General features: G+C 30.3%; 5 protein-coding genes and 1 pseudogene across 5 annotated transcripts; 3 read left to right on the top strand and 3 right to left on the bottom strand.

Moving 5' to 3' along the window:
- Window positions 1-51: 51 nt before the first annotated feature.
- LOC145742224 (uncharacterized) lies at window positions 52-777 on the top strand. Its single transcript, XM_082560009.1, has one exon. The coding sequence runs from the start codon at window positions 52-54 to the stop codon at window positions 775-777; it is 726 nt and encodes a 241-aa protein (XP_082416135.1).
- Window positions 778-2,464: 1,687 nt separating this feature from the next.
- On the top strand, window positions 2,465-4,514 carry LOC145743780 (mitochondrial carnitine/acylcarnitine carrier protein-like). Its single transcript, XM_082561822.1, has 8 exons — window positions 2,465-2,677; window positions 2,751-2,843; window positions 2,909-3,045; window positions 3,160-3,368; window positions 3,528-3,600; window positions 3,752-3,861; window positions 3,953-4,074; window positions 4,165-4,514. Exons 1-8 carry the CDS (start codon window positions 2,591-2,593, stop codon window positions 4,225-4,227), a joined length of 894 nt encoding a protein of 297 aa, XP_082417948.1. The 5' UTR covers window positions 2,465-2,590; the 3' UTR covers window positions 4,228-4,514.
- A 56-nt stretch (window positions 4,515-4,570) lies between these two features.
- On the bottom strand, window positions 4,571-5,747 carry LOC145743783 (uncharacterized). Its single transcript, XM_082561825.1, has 5 exons — window positions 5,715-5,747; window positions 5,536-5,601; window positions 5,371-5,456; window positions 5,070-5,204; window positions 4,571-4,830 (listed from the first exon to the last, which is right to left on the bottom strand). The coding sequence occupies exons 2-5, from the start codon at window positions 5,591-5,593 to the stop codon at window positions 4,705-4,707; spliced, it is 405 nt and encodes a 134-aa protein (XP_082417951.1). The 5' UTR covers window positions 5,594-5,601; window positions 5,715-5,747; the 3' UTR covers window positions 4,571-4,704.
- A 567-nt stretch (window positions 5,748-6,314) lies between these two features.
- LOC145742223 (mitochondrial carnitine/acylcarnitine carrier protein-like) lies at window positions 6,315-7,962 on the top strand (annotated as a pseudogene).
- A 56-nt stretch (window positions 7,963-8,018) lies between these two features.
- Window positions 8,019-9,206, bottom strand: LOC145743781 (uncharacterized). Its single transcript, XM_082561824.1, has 5 exons — window positions 9,163-9,206; window positions 8,984-9,049; window positions 8,819-8,904; window positions 8,518-8,652; window positions 8,019-8,278 (listed from the first exon to the last, which is right to left on the bottom strand). The coding sequence occupies exons 2-5, from the start codon at window positions 9,039-9,041 to the stop codon at window positions 8,153-8,155; spliced, it is 405 nt and encodes a 134-aa protein (XP_082417950.1). The 5' UTR covers window positions 9,042-9,049; window positions 9,163-9,206; the 3' UTR covers window positions 8,019-8,152.
- Window positions 9,207-11,059: 1,853 nt separating this feature from the next.
- Window positions 11,060-16,580, bottom strand: LOC145742222 (uncharacterized). The gene is made up of 17 exons (XM_082560008.1): window positions 16,358-16,580; window positions 16,158-16,270; window positions 15,393-15,531; window positions 15,233-15,308; window positions 14,994-15,092; window positions 14,293-14,445; window positions 13,964-14,193; window positions 13,562-13,764; window positions 13,275-13,415; window positions 13,083-13,191; window positions 12,836-12,999; window positions 12,553-12,692; window positions 12,329-12,471; window positions 12,095-12,223; window positions 11,808-11,971; window positions 11,458-11,650; window positions 11,060-11,348 (listed from the first exon to the last, which is right to left on the bottom strand). The coding sequence occupies exons 1-16, from the start codon at window positions 16,578-16,580 to the stop codon at window positions 11,468-11,470; spliced, it is 2,409 nt and encodes an 802-aa protein (XP_082416134.1). The 3' UTR covers window positions 11,060-11,348; window positions 11,458-11,467.
- Between the last annotated feature and the right edge of the window lie 858 nt (window positions 16,581-17,438).

Raw genomic sequence — 17,438 nt, 5'->3', positions numbered from 1 at the left:
ACTCGTGACAGTGTAGTAGATTGGCTATATTCACTCTAAAAATAAGAAATAATGAGCAAGTTTAAGAAACGTGATCAGAAGTTTGTTGATGACTTATCAAATATTACTAATTACAAATGCAAAACAGAAAAACTTTTAAGAGTCTATGATCGCATTGCTAATGGCTTTCATGAAATCTTAAGTAAAACACCGTGCACTCTACATCATAATGTTGCCAATGTATTATCAGAATTTGTTGAAGATGAAAGAGAGGATCACACCAAACAAGATAAAATAGTAGATATTTGTTGTGGGACAGGATTAATGGGCAAAGTGCTTAGAAATTGTGGATTTTCGGGTCGTATTGATGGTCATGATGGTTCAATAGGCATGATAAATATTGCAAAATCCACCGGATATTACAATCAATTTTGCAGCTTTACGATCGAACCAAATATTACAATATCAGAACCTATGGTAGCGTTTTACGACATAATCACCATTTGCTACTCACTTTACCCAAATCATTTACAAATAGATTGTATCGTTCCTCTATTAGATTGTATACGTGCTGGTGGATTTATCGCCTTAAATCTAGATGAAAAATCCGATCCAGAAGTAAAAGAATACAATAGCAAATTTATACAGCTGGCAAAGAAGTTGGAAGATAAAGAAATTTGGAAATGCCTTAAGGTATTTCAAGATAAAACCGCTTGTCTTGCAATTGAAGGGCTTAGCTTAACAGTTGATCAATCAAAATATACTTCTTCTACGATTTTTTTATTCAAAAAACTTTAATTAAAACAAAATCATAAATTATACTTTTAACAATACATGTCAAACAGTTTATATTAAGTAACATAACTTATTTATGGTATAGTAAGTATATTGCAAATTGTATGTATAAATAAAGTGCATATAAAATAATTGTTGCTACATAAATGTTGTTGAAAATAAAACCCTACTTCTTCGCGATATATAATGAAACTCTAACAAATTTTAAAATGTACAAATAAGATAGTTGATTTGTTTTGTAATTATAAGAACAAATACATTTTAATCGAAATTGAATTACTTGCTTTGTCGAAATATAAGCTCTTTTCTTGATACATTTTCTCCCATGTTCAAGTCACCTGAATTAATGATGGTCCACCCAAATTGTGCCAATTCTGTTGGCAGCCAATTGGCAAGACTTATAAGAAGAATTCGATTGGAAAAGAGGTTTTCATTCAGTTTAAATGTTTTATCGCTATCTGTATACGCGATTCCCTCTGAGATAAGGTCTCCATTGTGCTGAAAGTTTTGAAAAAACTTTTGGAATGCATTGTTTACCCGTTTTTCCAAGTGCTGCCCTCGTTGACTAATGCTGTAACTTATGGCTTTAATAGTACATTGGTTATCTTTCCATTCGTTAAATAAATAAACTGTTAGTTGTGACATCTTCATCGATGGGTTATAAAGTCTAAAAATGTAAAAGATCAATTAATCTTTTCGTGCCTGATAATTATGCTCTTACAAAGTCTGCACGTAGCTAGATTTTATGGCTGTTAAATAAAATGTTATAGGTAAATTTTCCACCTTTATATATAGGCTCCGCAAATTTTCTTTCGCTAACGTTGTTTAAACGAATGTTTATTGTTTGTCAATATAAAATTAGCATCAAACGCATACCCCTAATGATATTATCATGACACTGGTAAAGATTTATAATATTTAGCTGTACATAACAAATAAATTATTCAGATTATTACTTTGAATTTCGAAATAAGTTTTTTAATCTGCGTAAAACCATATATTACACGAATATTTTGGTGTTCGTTTGGAAATAGGGTTAGTCCTGTTTGTTTAGCGGTAATATAACAACGATGTATTTGGAATACGAAAAGATATTTCTCTATAGCCTTACATTAAAAAAACTTGTTTTAAGCCATTATTAAATAATTTATTTGTTCAAATTGGGCAAATAAAATATAACAAGAAATTATATTTTTATTAACTTTTATTTTAAATTTGTAGTTTTTGAGTAAAGCACTTTTTCAATAGTGTGTTTGGTAAAGCTTGTTACCACTGGTCAACCTTTTTGTTTGCACAAGTGCCGTAATTGTTAACTTTACACTATTTATTAAAATGTTTAAAGTTTATTAAAACATGGGCCCGTACGGGTCATTAATTTAAAGTTGAAGCTAAACAAAGAGCGCTAGGCAAACAGTGCAAACATTTAACATGGTACTACAAACATGCAATAATTTTTTAATAATTTAAACATGCCTCTGTCTTAAACTTTTAAAAAAACTTTTAAAAAACTTGGTGTAAAATTACTTTTAGTTTATGATAAATATCGCAACACTACACAATATTTTATCACAAAGTTTTTGGCATTGTATTTTGGTCACAAATCAGTCATCTTTCGAATATTGGACTTTGGATTAAAATTTTAATCAGCAAGTCATGCATGGAATCTTGTTGCTTTGTGTTATATGAGCACTTAAACAATTTACAAAAGTCGTGTACTTTTAAACGTTTGTTTTTACTTGTTTAGTTATCGTATAAATTCGTTTTTATTTTTTTTTGGAATTTTTTTCGTCTTGTGCCAGACTAGTATTAATTTATTATGGAAGGGTTTTTTAAAGACTTCATTGCTGGAGGTGTCGGGGGTGTTTGTGCGGTTTTAAGTGGACATCCACTGGACACAATCAAGGTAAAAAAATCTATCACTTTAAAGTCAAAAGGTTTTTTTAATTAGGCTGAATATATTTAATTATTTTGTCTAGGTTCGACTTCAAACACAGCCAGCTCCTGCACCTGGGCAATCTCCCATATTTAAAGGAACTTTTGATTGCTTTACAAAAACCATTAAAAATGAGGTAAAAGTTTAACTTACAAAATTTCTAACATATTAAAGTGAACTCTTTTTGAAATGCTTGTTAAGGGATTTCGAGGTTTGTATAAAGGCATGGGAGCACCCATTACTGGAGTGACTCCAATTTTTGCACTCAGTTTTTTCGGTTTTGGAGTTGGAAAGAATTTTGTTGGGAAATTTAAGTCTGATAAAGATGCAAAACTTTCGTAAGTGGAGAAAATATTTTAATTTATAGAAACACACAATTAGATTTAGCTGCACTTTTACCTTATTTATAATGTGTGACTTATATTATGTATAGATTATTGATTTTTTTTTAGATATGGCGAATTATTTGTTGCTGGAGGATTTGCTGGAGTATTAACTACAGTGCTTATGGCGCCTGGTGAAAGAATAAAATGTTTGGTTCAGATACAAAAGAGTTCTGGAGAGGCAAAATATAAAGGATCACTCGATTGTGCAAAGCAACTCTATCGGGAAGGTGGAGTTCGAAGTCTTTATAAAGGAACAGTTTTAACTTTAATGCGAGGTTTGTTCTTTATATACGAAAAATTAATATTTTAAGGCTTAGACTTTAATTTTTTTGGTATTTTTTGTTGTTGATATTAAAAATTTTAAAAATTTGTATCAAAACTAATTTTTTTCTAAATTTTTCAAATATTTTTTTTATTTTATTATAATATTGCAGATGTTCCTGCTAGCGGTGCCTACTTTGCAGGTTATGAAGCAATTAAAGAAGCACTTACACCAGCTGGCCAAGAGTATGTTAATTTTAATTTTCTCATTTTTTTACTAAATTTAAATAATTCTAATTTGGTATTATTATGTACATGTGATAACATCAGGCTGTTTTTATTAACCTTATGCACACTATTTATTTTTGTATTTAAAAAATTTGCATAAAATTCACAGTCCATCAAAACTCAGTATTGGAAGTGTTTTATTTGCTGGTGGTACTGCTGGCATGCTTAACTGGTTGGTTGCAATAATACCTGATGTTTTAAAGTCCAGATTTCAAACGGGTAATAAAAAAAATATATATATATCTATATACCTTTTTGTGTTTAAAAATTTACATTCAATTTTCTGTTTTTTTATAATTTTTACAATCAGCTCCTGAAGGAAAATATAATGGTTTGGTGGATGTGGCTAAGGATGTACTTAAAACTGATGGAATTCGTGGAGTTTTTAAGGGTTTTGTTCCTGTTATGTTGAGAGCTTTTCCTGCCAATGCTGTAAGTTATTTATTATATTTTATCAGTTAGCTAAAAATAGCTAAAACTAGCTAAAAATAATGATTTTTATATATATATTTTTCTTTTTAGTGCTGTTTCTTGGGATATGAGGCAGCTAAAAAGGTGTTAAATTATGCAATTCCACCTTCCTGAATTTACCAACAGATGTTATGTGTGAAGTATAGTTAAATTGTTTATTCTTATAAATACATTATTTTAATTATAAATTAATATAAACCTAATTAGCTCAAATTTATAAGGGGTTACTATTTATTAAAAAGCACATACTACTTGCTCAAATTTATGACATGGGATTGCTTCAAGATTACCTTAGCTTTGTTATGATGGTTTAATCGATATGCATCTTTGTTTTTTTTCGTTCTTTACATATCTTTAAAGTTTTTATTTTTTTGTGAAAGAAATAAAATGAAGAAACTTTACTTTTTTTGATATACACTTATTCAACTGAAATCCACGAAAATTTGCTTTGAAAATTTTTTTATTGGTAAACGTCATGCGACATATAATTTGGCAGTATACACACATTATTTGAATACATTATTGGCAACTATTAAACAAATCTTGCCACATTGTTCATTCTACAAAAACTTTGGTGAGTTGTTCTCAGTTTTATGCTGACCCTTCAAAAGCTCTTCCTTCGATACCAGCTTCTGGTTCTTCTGGTTTGCTGATATCAGGTACGTTGTCGATCGTATTGCAAAAGTCGGTGGAGCAACATGAATGACAAATTTGAACCTGTAATTCATACGTTAAAGTAGAAGTTTAACTTATTTTGTTAAAAGTACTTGTGAGAATTTTTCTACTTTTAGCATTAAATATAGGTAATTTTCGGCTGGGAAAACAATTTTAAGAAACATTATTAGTAGGGATTTTTTTAGCAATAAATATACGCGATTAAATTTGGTTTGACATTTTGGAATTTAACATGTCTTGTTATAGCTTGAACTGTTTATTGGCATTTAAATTCGACTTACGTCGTTGCTGTAAGCAGTTGATCCGGTGCAGAGCTCGGAGTTTTTAGCATTGTTTTCACAAGCACTTGCCTCCTTGCATCTCTTGTAGATAACCAATATAACACCGTTCCTCACGATCTTAGATTGACAGCTATTCTAAAAGTTAAATTGTAAAATTAATTGGGTTAAACTAAATCATTTGTTTTGTTGATGTAACCGATTCATTTAGCTACTCTACGTATTTGAAAAAAAATATTTAGGTTTGAGAGGGTAAAAAACTAATTGTTGGATTTAAATTATATTAAAAATGACAAATACTCACTTCTGCAGAAGTGCATGTTTGTTCAGTAAAATTTCCGACTCCGTTGACACTGTAACCACTAATGCATTGCAACAAACTGGCATCCTCTATATTCAAAATAAAATAATTTTAAATGTTGTGGATTGTGATATAACTAATTAACAATAATTTTAAACGCTTATTTACCTTGCGCAGAGGAAAGAGCAAGTACGGCACACAAAGCAGCGATGTATAAGGCATTCATTTTTAAAACTAAAAGAAATATTTTTGTTAATTTTAACGATAAATAAATTTATATAACGCATAGAAATATTATTTTAAGCATAAGCATGTTTAAAAAAAATATTAAAATGTTATGTACTTACATATACTTTCGCCCAACTGATTCTTGTACTGAAAAGAAGTTGAATCGTTTTTGTGTAATATGCAGCAGTTTTGCTGGGGTTTATATACCTATATTCGCCTTTTTTGCGATCGGCGTTTAATTAATAATCACGTAATGATAAAGCCTCTGGGTACCGATGACCTCACCAAATGACCCCTTACGACAGATGCTATCGGGTACGAATCCGGTATTTTATTTACAAGCCTACCAAGTCACCTCATCATGTTTCTTTTACGGTTTGTTTAACATAAAAAATAATCTGTAAACAATTTTTACGGGTAAACGCCAGTGTTGCCGTTTAAAAAATAAATTTGAAATCTCGTGAATTACATTGTGAAGTAAAAGTGGTAAAGAAACTGCTTATGTGTTAATATCATTTAGGCTATTAGGACTAATGATTAATATCTTTGGATTTTTTATTAGGTCGCTTTTTTTAAATTATAAATATCTGGTTGGAAACACTACAATGTCGTAAGTGAGCTCTATAGTTTACCTTAATGCATCAGCGCTGAGCTGTCACATTTTCGGTAAAAGTTTAACTTACAAAATTTCTAACATATTGAAGTAAACTCTTTTTAAAATGCTTGTTAAGGGATTTTGAGGTTTGTATAAAGGCATGGGGGCACCCATTACTGGAGTGACTCTAATTTTTGCACTCAGTTTTTTCGGTTTTGGAGTTGGAAAGAATTTTGTTGGGAAATTTAAGTCCGATAAAGATGCAAAACTTTCGTAAGTGGAGAAAATATATTAATTTATAGAAACACACAATTAGATTTAGCAGCACTTTTACCTTATTTATAATGTGTGACTTGTATTATGTATAGATTATTGATTTTTTTTTAGATATGGCGAATTATTTGTTGCTGGAGGATTTGCTGGAGTATTAACTACAGTGCTTATGGCACCTGGTGAAAGAATAAAATGTTTGGTTCAGATACAAAAGAGTTCTGGAGAGGCAAAATATAAAGGATCACTCGATTGTGCAAAACAACTTTATCGGGAAGGTGGAGTTCGAAGTCTTTATAAAGGAACAGTTTTCACTTTAATGCGAGGTTTGTTCTTTATATACGAAAAATTAATATTTTAAGGCTTAGACTTTAATTTTTTTGTTATTTTTTGTTGTTGATATTAAATATTTTAAATATTTGTATCAAAACTAATTTTTTGTAAATATTTTAAATATCTTTTTTATTTTATTATAATATTGCAGATGTTCCTGCTAGCGGTGCCTACTTTGCAGGCTACGAAGCAATTAAAGAAGCACTTACACCAGCTGGCCAAGAGTATGTTAATTTTAATTTTCTCATTTTTTTACTAAATTTAAATAATTCTAATTTGGTATTGTTATTTATATACATGTGATAACATAAGGCTGTTTTCATTGTTTTGAATACAAAACTCAATGAAATGCAATAAAACCTTATGCACATTATTTTTTTTGTATTTAAAAAATTTGCATTAAATTTCGCAGTCCATCAAAACTCAGTATTGGAAGTGTTTTATTTGCTGGTGGTACTGCTGGCATGCTTAACTGGTTGGTTGAAATAATACCTGATGTTTTAAAGTCCAGATTTCAAACGGGTAATAAAAAAATATATATATATATCTATATACCTTTTTGTGTTTAAAAATTTGCATTCAATTTTCTTTTTTATTATAATTTTTACAATCAGCTCCTGAAGGAAAATATAATGGTTTGGTGGATGTGGCTAAGGATGTACTTAAAACTGATGGAATTCGTGGAGTTTTTAAGGGTTTTGTTCCAGTTATGTTGAGGGTTTTTCCTGCCAATGCTGTAAGTTAATAATTATATTTTATCAGTTAGCTAAAAATAGCTAAAACTAGCTAAAAATCTTGATTTTATATTTTTCTTTTTAGTACTGTTTCTTGGGATATGAGGCAGCTAAAAAGGTGTTAAATTATGCAATTCCACCTTCCTGAATTTACCAACAGATGTTATGTGTGAAGTATAGTTAAATTGTTTATTCTTATAAATACATTATTTTAATTATAAATTAATATAAACCTAATTAGCTCAAATTTATAAGGGGTTACTATTTATTAAAAAGCACATACTACTTGCTCAAATTTATGACATGGGATTGCTTCAAGATTACCTTAGCTTTGTTATGATGGTTTAATCGATATGCATCTTTGTTTTTTTTCGTTCTTTACATATCTTTAAAGTTTTTATTTTTTTGTGAAAGAAATAAAATGAAGAAACTTTACTTTTTTTGATATACACTTATTCAACTGAAATCCACGAAAATTTGCTTTGAAAATTTTTTTATTGGTAAACGTCATGCGACATATAATTTGGCAGTATACACACATTATTTGAATACATTATTGGCAACTATTAAACAAATCTTGCCACATTGTTCATTCTACAAAAACTTTGGTGAGTTGTTCTCAGTTTTATGCTGACCCTTCAAAAGCTCTTCCTTCGATACCAGCTTCTGGTTCTTCTGGTTTGCTGATATCAGGTACGTTGTCGATCGTATTGCAAAAGTCGGTGGAGCAACATGAATGACAAATTTGAACCTGTAATTCATACGTTAAAGTAGAAGTTTAACTTATTTTGTTAAAAGTACTTGTGAGAATTTTTCTACTTTTAGCATTAAATATAGGTAATTTTCGGCTGGGAAAACAATTTTAAGAAACATTATTAGTAGGGATTTTTTTAGCAATAAATATACGCGATTAAATTTGGTTTGACATTTTGGAATTTAACATGTCTTGTTATAGCTTGAACTGTTTATTGGCATTTAAATTCGACTTACGTCGTTGCTGTAAGCAGTTGATCCGGTGCAGAGCTCGGAGTTTTTAGCATTGTTTTCACAAGCACTTGCCTCCTTGCATCTCTTGTAGATAACCAATATAACACCGTTCCTCACGATCTTAGATTGACAGCTATTCTAAAAGTTAAATTGTAAAATTAATTGGGTTAAACTAAATCATTTGTTTTGTTGATGTAACCGATTCATTTAGCTACTCTACGTATTTGAAAAAAAATATTTAGGTTTGAGAGGGTAAAAAACTAATTGTTGGATTTAAATTATATTAAAAATGACAAATACTCACTTCTGCAGAAGTGCATGTTTGTTCAGTAAAATTTCCGACTCCGTTGACACTGTAACCACTAATGCATTGCAACAAACTGGCATCCTCTATATTCAAAATAAAATAATTTTAAATGTTGTGGATTGTGATATAACTAATTAACAATAATTTTAAACGCTTATTTACCTTGCGCAGAGGAAAGAGCAAGTACGGCACACAAAGCAGCGATGTATAAGGCATTCATTTTTAAAACTAAAAGAAATATTTTTGTTAATTTTAACGATAAATAAATTTATATAACGCATAGAAATATTATTTTAAGCATAAGCATGTTTAAAAAAAATATTAAAATGTTATGTACTTACATATACTTTCGCCCGACTGATTCTTGTACTGAAAAGAAGTTGAATCGTTTTTGTGTAATATGCAGCAGTTTTGCTGGGGTTTATATACCTATATTCGCCTTTTTTGCGATCGATGTTTAATTAATAATCACGTAATGATAAAGCCTCTGGGTACCGATGACCTCACCAAATGACACCTTACGACAGATGCTATCGGGTACGAATCCGGTATTTTATTTACAAGCCTACCAAGTCACCTCATCATGTTTCTTTTACGGTTTGTTTAACATAAAAAATAATCTGTAAACAATTTTTACGGGTAAACGCCAGTGTTGCCGTTTAAAAAATAAATTTGAAATCTCGTGAATTACATTGTGAAGTAAAAGTGGTAAAGAAACTGCTTATGTGTTAATATCATTTAGGCTATTAGGACTAATGATTATTATCTTTGAATTTTTTATTAGGTCGCTTTTTTAAAATTATAAATATCTGGTTGGAAACACTGCAATGTCGTATGTGAGCTCTAGTTTACCTTAACGCATCAGCGCTGAGCTGTCACATCTTTGCTTAGACTTAATCTTCATTGGCGTGTAGGGTTTAAGGTAATTTTTGTTATTGATTATGTAAACATCGTGTTTATAATATGACGTGTTTTTAGTCGTTTGCATGAGAGAATGACGAGTTAACTATGTTTACGTTATAATTTTATTGATGCACTTAGGCCTATAAATCAATACCGCGTGTAAGTTAATAAAATTTTGTAACAAAGCGGGTGACGTTTGCAAAAAATTAATCATCGTTTTATATATTAAATATTCAATTTAATGGTTAGTTAAAATTTTTAAATTTATTTGACATTTGCGCTTGCCCGGTATAACCAATATTTAAATTCAACAAACCCCGCTTCTATAGGGTTATTAGCGTTTAAATCACGCTCTTGTTGTGGTTTAACACCTTTAAGTAATTCAGGCGTGTACTGGCGGTAAATGTAGATTATAACCAACTATATTACACTTTAAGTGTTGGGTACTTCAAATTATTTCGTCACGTGGTTTATTAAAATCTGACGACCGGATTTACTTTACGGTTTCTGGTTCACATTTACCGCTTTTGAAAGTTTTATGCGTCATTACTTGAAGTCATTTTTTATTTGGTTAATTTTTTTTCTAAATTTAGAGCGGACGTGATATTAGATAATGCCATTAATTGTAATAAAACCACGGTGTTCATGTCTCGTATAATTTTATTTTTTATCACAACGACTGTTTCAAGTTGGTGGTTTTAATATAAAACAATTACTTTATTCATCTCACTTATTGTAATTAAATTTAGTCTTTATTTTTATTTTGTAAAAACAATTATTCATTATAAACTTATAAATATAGTAAATCAAAATTTACAGATATAGCAAATCAAAGCAAATTAAACGTATATATATAGCAAATCAAAAGTTAAAACTTGATATGAACTTGAATAACTTTGCAGTAGATTCACTGTTTTTGTTTAATTACTGTTCAATTAAATGGCATTGCAACGTAATTAGATTGACCCCTAACTAATGTTAAACTTGATAAATCCTTTGCGATTTAGTTTGCTTATGTTTAATATTTAATTGTATTGCATAGACTTTAGTAATTAGACTATATCAGATAATTTTAGGTTATTAGTTTAACTCATTTATTTAGTTGAACACGATACATGTAATTGCAATTTAAGCTATAGCTATGGGTTATTTTTGCACTAAATCAGTATTTCAAATTACTGCTTATTATCTGTTTTACAATTTTAGCTAATTATTTTAATTAAACGAGAATATTAGGTAACGCTTTTTTGACTGTGCAGTTATAAAAATATCAGTTTAAAAAAATCTTTTAATTTGTTTTAAACATCAAACGCATCACAAATAGGTTTTGCAGTTTTTATTAACAAAACATAAATAAACCTTACAATAAATAATAAAATTGTCATTTTTGTTTTAATTATAAACATTAAACATATTTATTAAACATATTTGAAAGTGGATAAGCAGGCTTTGTCGCTTTAAATTTTAAGTTTGTAGTATTATAAAACAGTTGTGTATGGGGAGAATTGCCCTTATGCTTTTCCGTGTAATTCCTGCCTTTGAAATAAAGACACAACTTTAATCTCTTCGTGGATTTACTGATAACTAAAATAACTTCGCCTCTTCGTTGAGGTTTCATTTCGCCCTACACAAAAAAAAATAAAAATTAATTACTAGGCACTAATTATTAAGATCATATTACTATGAGTCCGAAAGATGTAAAGAAAAATATGTTGTATTTATTAGATTCTTACATTATACTTTTCAGCACATATCAACGTTGTTTGTTTCCACAGTATTTCTTATCCAAGCCTCATAACTTGTTGTTGGACTGTATATACCCGCATGGCCCGGTCTTCCACACCGATAAAAACCAAACGACGTCGTTCCAGCCAAATACCAACGTTCTTCTGCGTCCTTGCAAGATAAGGGTCCACCTGAATCCCCCTGTAACGCAAAAATAGCAAAGTATAAACACGTGTTTAAAATCAAACGACATTTGTTACAAGAAAAAATAGAAAAAAATGTTCCTTTTACTAAAGAAAACATGTTTAGAACAACAATCAACAAAAGCACCCAAATTAAATTTAAACAACATAATCACCATGCATGTATCAGCGGACTCGGTGGGTGAGTTGCCAGCGCATAAATGATGACTTTTGTTTAAGCTAAGATATCTTGGACCGAGTTGAGTACAGTTATTAAAACTTATTATAGGAACCTTGGCTTCTAACAAAGTTTCCGACAACGATCCATTGTTTTTCGAACCTACAACAACGTAAACCAGTTTTAAATTTGAATGTGCTTATTGTTTAATTGAAAAACAGTGGTTAAAATGGTCTTCGAGTTAAATTTAGTTTTTTTTTGAAAAAGTCTGATTAAGATATTCACCTCTATAGCCCCACCCACTGACGAAACAAAGTTGTCCTGGCAAAGGGCGCATGATGCTCGAGAGACATATTGGTCGAATTCTTTCGTTAAAAACAATGCTTCGTTTAAGTTTGATCAAGGCTACATCAGCTAAATGGCATATAATATATATTTATAATAGAACTACATTATGGATGAAGAAATATCTTAAATATTGACTTGTATACTAACAAAAATGCTGAAAATAGAATTTACCTACGGTAACTGCGTCATAGACGTAGTCGGGATGAACAAATATCTTTTTTGCATAATATCGAACACCATCTTTGAACAAGCGATGCATCCCCAACACCACACTCCAATTATCACTTGGTCGATCTCGGTTAATGCGATATATTCTGAAACATTTTAAAACAAGTTTAATATTTCGGTGTTCAAAATTTTAAAGGCTTTAAAGGTTTAAAATTTGCAATTCTTACGTTTGGTTAATGCAATGGCCTGAGGTCATGACCCATCTATGAGCAATTACAGTTCCACCGCATAGATGATTCCAAGGAAAAAAGAATCCCGCTTTGTGTTGCCAACTTGCCTGCCATGGCCAACCATGTTGGGTTGGTATCTGCGAAAATTCAACACATACATTTTAATACCTATAAAAATATTTTAAGCTAGGCAACATGTTATTACCAGTATGTGTTCAAGTTTTATTTATTAAGATTATTTAAAACAGTTAGTTAATATTTTTGTGTTTATTATTCTTACTCGTCCTCCAAAAATTCTTAAAGCGATTGAGGTGTCGGATTTAGTTTGCGTCGTTGCTGGCCTAACTCCACATTCAAATAACGAAAACGGAGAAGCAAGCATCGTTCCACATTCCCCTCTTGAACACGTTACTACTTCGCTTGATCTTCCTAAGCAACCTGAATCTAAACAAATGGTGTAATGTTGTAGAACAATGTCAATTAACAATTAGGTGTTTTGAAAAAAATCTAACTGTGAAGTGTCTCACCTAACCCAGCTTTGCCGAACTCACAGCTTCTAACACGTTCCTTAGTTCCATTTCCGCAAGTAGCGCTACAGCACGAAAACTCAGACCACTTGCTCCAAAATGCACATCTCTAAAACAAACACCACTTTGACACAATACGAAAAGAACTAATAATATTTTTAACCAAACTAGGTTAATTTAAGAAAGTCTTACCTGAGTTCCACAAGGAACAACGTCGTATGAGCTGCCAATACATCTTCCGTGGATACATCTTCTATTTCTTACTTTCCTTCCTCCATCGCAAGTATGTGAACAGGTTGTAAACCCTGTCCAACCACTCCAAACCGGACATGTCTTAATTAAAGATAAATATTTTTTTCTTAAAATTTTTTTAAATTAAAATTATTAAAAAAAAGAACTTTAGTGCATGATGTTTAAATGTAATTGTTTGTAGTCTTGCTAGTTACGTATATCGTTATAAATTAGAAAATTTTAATTACCGAGGTCTCAAATCTATGACCCTTGCAGTAATGAAACTTGGCAACAACAAATGGCGTGGCTTTTAGACATCTCCTGCTTCGGGTTCTTGTGTTATCCTTTTCATTGCATGGACCAAATTGCGACCACCTTGACCAACATGGAGCAGTGTAGCAATATCTAAATTCAACATCGGAGCCACGACATCTTCCTCCATTTGAGAATGCTATTTGAATCATATTTGACAGTTTTTAAACCAAAATTATATTATATAATTTTACACCAATTCATTTAATGTTTATTGTCGTACATAAACTTTTTAAAAGTCAAATTTACATAACTTAAAATTAGAGGTTAGCCGTTTTAAGTTGAAACCAAATAACTGATATTAATACCCTCTAATTCTAAACGTCTTTTTCACTTACTTATTCCAATACATTGTCGCCCTCGCGATGAAATACCTCTTCCACAAGTAGAAGAACAAGTTGTCCACGGTTCCCAATTGGACCACTTAAGAAAACACGGACCCTTACCCCTACATGTTCTGGACTCACTTCCTTTTTGACGACTGTTTTCACAATGAGACGCGTTCAGAAATCCCATTAAAGTGGAAAAGTTGTTGAATGGATTTGAGGGATCTCTAGTTGCGTTAACTCTATGACAACAAACACTAATCTATTTAATCAATACAATAAAAGCAAAACAGTTTAATAATTTAAAAAAAAATTCTTAAATTAGGTAAAAAAAGGTATACCTTTTCCCCCAACATGACCTGCTTCTTTGTTGGGATCCTCTTCTTCCACAAGTAACTGAACACTCTGACCAAGGAGTCCAAGGCAACCAAGAAGCTGGACATTTCCCACCACTGTTGCATATTCTTAGCTCACGTCGGTGACCGGTGCATGACCTAATTCAACAATGGTATGTTTATAATTACGGTTTCATCAAGCCAAATATATAAACTTTTGCTACTAAAAAGAAATGTGTAACTTATAAAATTTTGAAATTTCGATCGTAAACGATGCCTGTGGTCTAATAAATCACCATATGAAAACAAACCAACAAATCTTATCACGTTTTTATCCTAATTTTTTTATCAGCGGAATTATAATAAGGGAGCTGGAAACTTTGACTTTGATCTTTGGTAATTTTTTTTAAAGAGTAAATAAGGACTTTACTGCGGTTTCGTAATCCCCAATAATCCGATTTTCCTCGTAAATAGTGGCAGGGAAGTTATAGAAAAACGGTATATATGTTGGCAAATTAAATGAAATATTTTAAGTAAATTTTTATAATTTTAAACATGTAAAAAAATAATTTTTATTTATTGAACGTTTTTTTTGCATGATCAAAAGTTTATTTTCAAATTCCAACTTTAAAATCGTGGGTTATTTTTTAAATCATATACCATGTTATGCTTTATTTTCTAACAAAATTTATATATAATTGTTGTACCTTAAACCAATTGTATTTTCTAAGCATCTTCTACTTCGACCTTGTAGTCCACTCCCACATGTTTCACTACATGCGGACCAGCTTGACCATGGTATCCACCTAAGATATTCATTTAAGTCGTCATTCATTATAACTAACTTAAAAGCAAACTTAAAACAGTAACTGGGTACTTTAACTTATAACATGTACGAAATAAAATTGAAAAATTAGTAAAGCGTTAAATAATTTAAACAACCCACCCGCTTCTAAGTTCATTCGAAAGGTTGTCTCCCGAACCAAAACAGTCAATTTCACAATTTTTTCTTTGTCGAAGAGCTACACGTATAATATTATAGAATTTATAAAAATAATTTAAACTATTTTTAGATTATATGTTGGCTATCGCGCCCAACAATCTACCTGCATTGCACCTTGAAGGGTTTGTCGAAAAGTTTTCGTTGATGAAGCAAGCTCTTGTTCGTTCACTTTTTCCAGTTGTTCCACATTGACTTGCGTTGCAATTTTTCCAATCGCTCCATTGTGTTAAGATGATCTCATTCTAATAAAATTTTAATAACAATTTAATTAAATTGTTTGAAAGTTTTACAATACACATTAAAAGTATGTAAATTTTCAAAATGGTGTAAAAAATTAAGCACGCTAGAAAACTGTTGTTTAAAACCGACCGGGGAACAATATACCCTTTGTAAACTAAATTATGAAAAAATTATTAAATCCCTTTTCACATTATAACACTTGAATACAATAATAAACAAATTTAAAAATATTTTGCTGCCTAAAAAAGGCTGCATCGAAAAACCGCAATAGCATAAACAAACATATAATATTTTCTTGGAAATGAACGACGCATCGACGTCGATTTTTTAATTACAACGCCATAATAAGTGCACCGGTAACATTTTTGAACACATTAATTCATGTATTTATTATGACATTTTTATTATTAAACAAACTTTACAGTCGATGAGATATTTAAGGTTCATCTAAACGTACGTTTCACTAAGGCTAAAAATGTTGTTAGTTATTTTCTTTTTTTTATAATTAGAAAATATTACACACCACCTGTTACACTTTGTGGTTTATCTAATGTTGTAATTAAAATTGTTTGTATGTTCGTCATAATATTAAAAGGCCACGGGTAAAATTTATGCCAAACAAACTAACCTCAAAAGCGTGCGTATTTCTTTTAATCCTATTTCGAACTTCGCGTTCTTTTCGTGATATAATTTCATCAAGGTTCCAAAAGTCAACTTCAAAATGCAAATGACTTGTTGTCTCTACGAATAAACATAATATAGTATTCAAATAACGGATTATCTTTTTGAATTTAGCATTAACTTAAACATAACATTTTGCTTTCTTACCGAGTAAAATTTTTCTTTGTAGTTTTTGATAAAAACTTTTTTTAAAGTCTATCGTGCTTTCGGATTGTTTTAATAATAAAAAAGAAAAATTTTCTTGATTGGAATTATTTGTACTTTGTCCTTTTTTTTGGAAATTAAAATGTTTTCTTGTATTATTTGCTGATATATATTTTATTGTTCCTATTAGAATAGTCAATGTGGTTAAATTTATTATTAATCGCATTTTTTCTTCTTATACGTAGATGTCGCTTCAGTGTAATCCAATATTGTGGGGTAACAATGATAATATAAATTCTTGTTATCCAAAATGTCTTAAGGTTTTATCCTCGACTATGTTGTTGACAATCTATATTACAAAATACGTAAAAACTTAATTAAGACATGTTAAAATAATTGGCATGAAAATTAGCCTGGTAATTTTGATAATTTTATAATTTTTTTAGACAATTTACTTTAAACAAGATTTTTAATTAAATAAAAAATATTAAAATCTTTTTCGGTATTTGCCAAAGTAAAAAAAATTTAAAAATAATTTTTTTATCGGTTTGATTCAGTTTGTAAAAATTTCTACTAAACATTCCCACTATCGTAATTGCGCCATTTTGAGATTATTTTTTTTTAATATTAAGTAAAATTTTTATTGTGACGCTAAAATTTCCGCCGCTGCGAATAATAAACGGTTTTCTTCTCATTTTGTGGTTACGAGTTGACCATAATTTTACCTATTTTCTAACATTTAATTTTAATGGTATTTCAAAATTTTTTTTAATATCACTTGCTGTATACAGATTTGTTTTAGACTCAGACTAACTTTCTCAAAAATTGTCTGAAACGGCGACAATAAATTCTAAGACTTTTTTGTTGAAATTTTTTCGCTACCCCTTTCTTACCGTTATGGTCGCAAACACCTTACTCTTAAACTTTTGTAGTAGATCTACTGCCAAAGGCTATAGTAGCGACTTGTACTCGTCAACGGCTATTGTTTTATAAGTCTTTTTGTTTATTAACGATAAACAAACAAGTGACCCATAACTATAGGGCATTAGCGCCTTAATGTTGTCGTATAATGCTGGCCTAATCT

Source organism: Corella eumyota, chromosome 2, assembly GCF_963082875.1.
Source record: "Corella eumyota chromosome 2, kaCorEumy4.1, whole genome shotgun sequence".
NCBI lineage: Eukaryota > Metazoa > Chordata > Ascidiacea > Phlebobranchia > Corellidae > Corella > Corella eumyota.
Note: the sequence above shows the minus strand (reverse complement) of the source record. Positions and strands in the feature narration are given on the sequence as shown.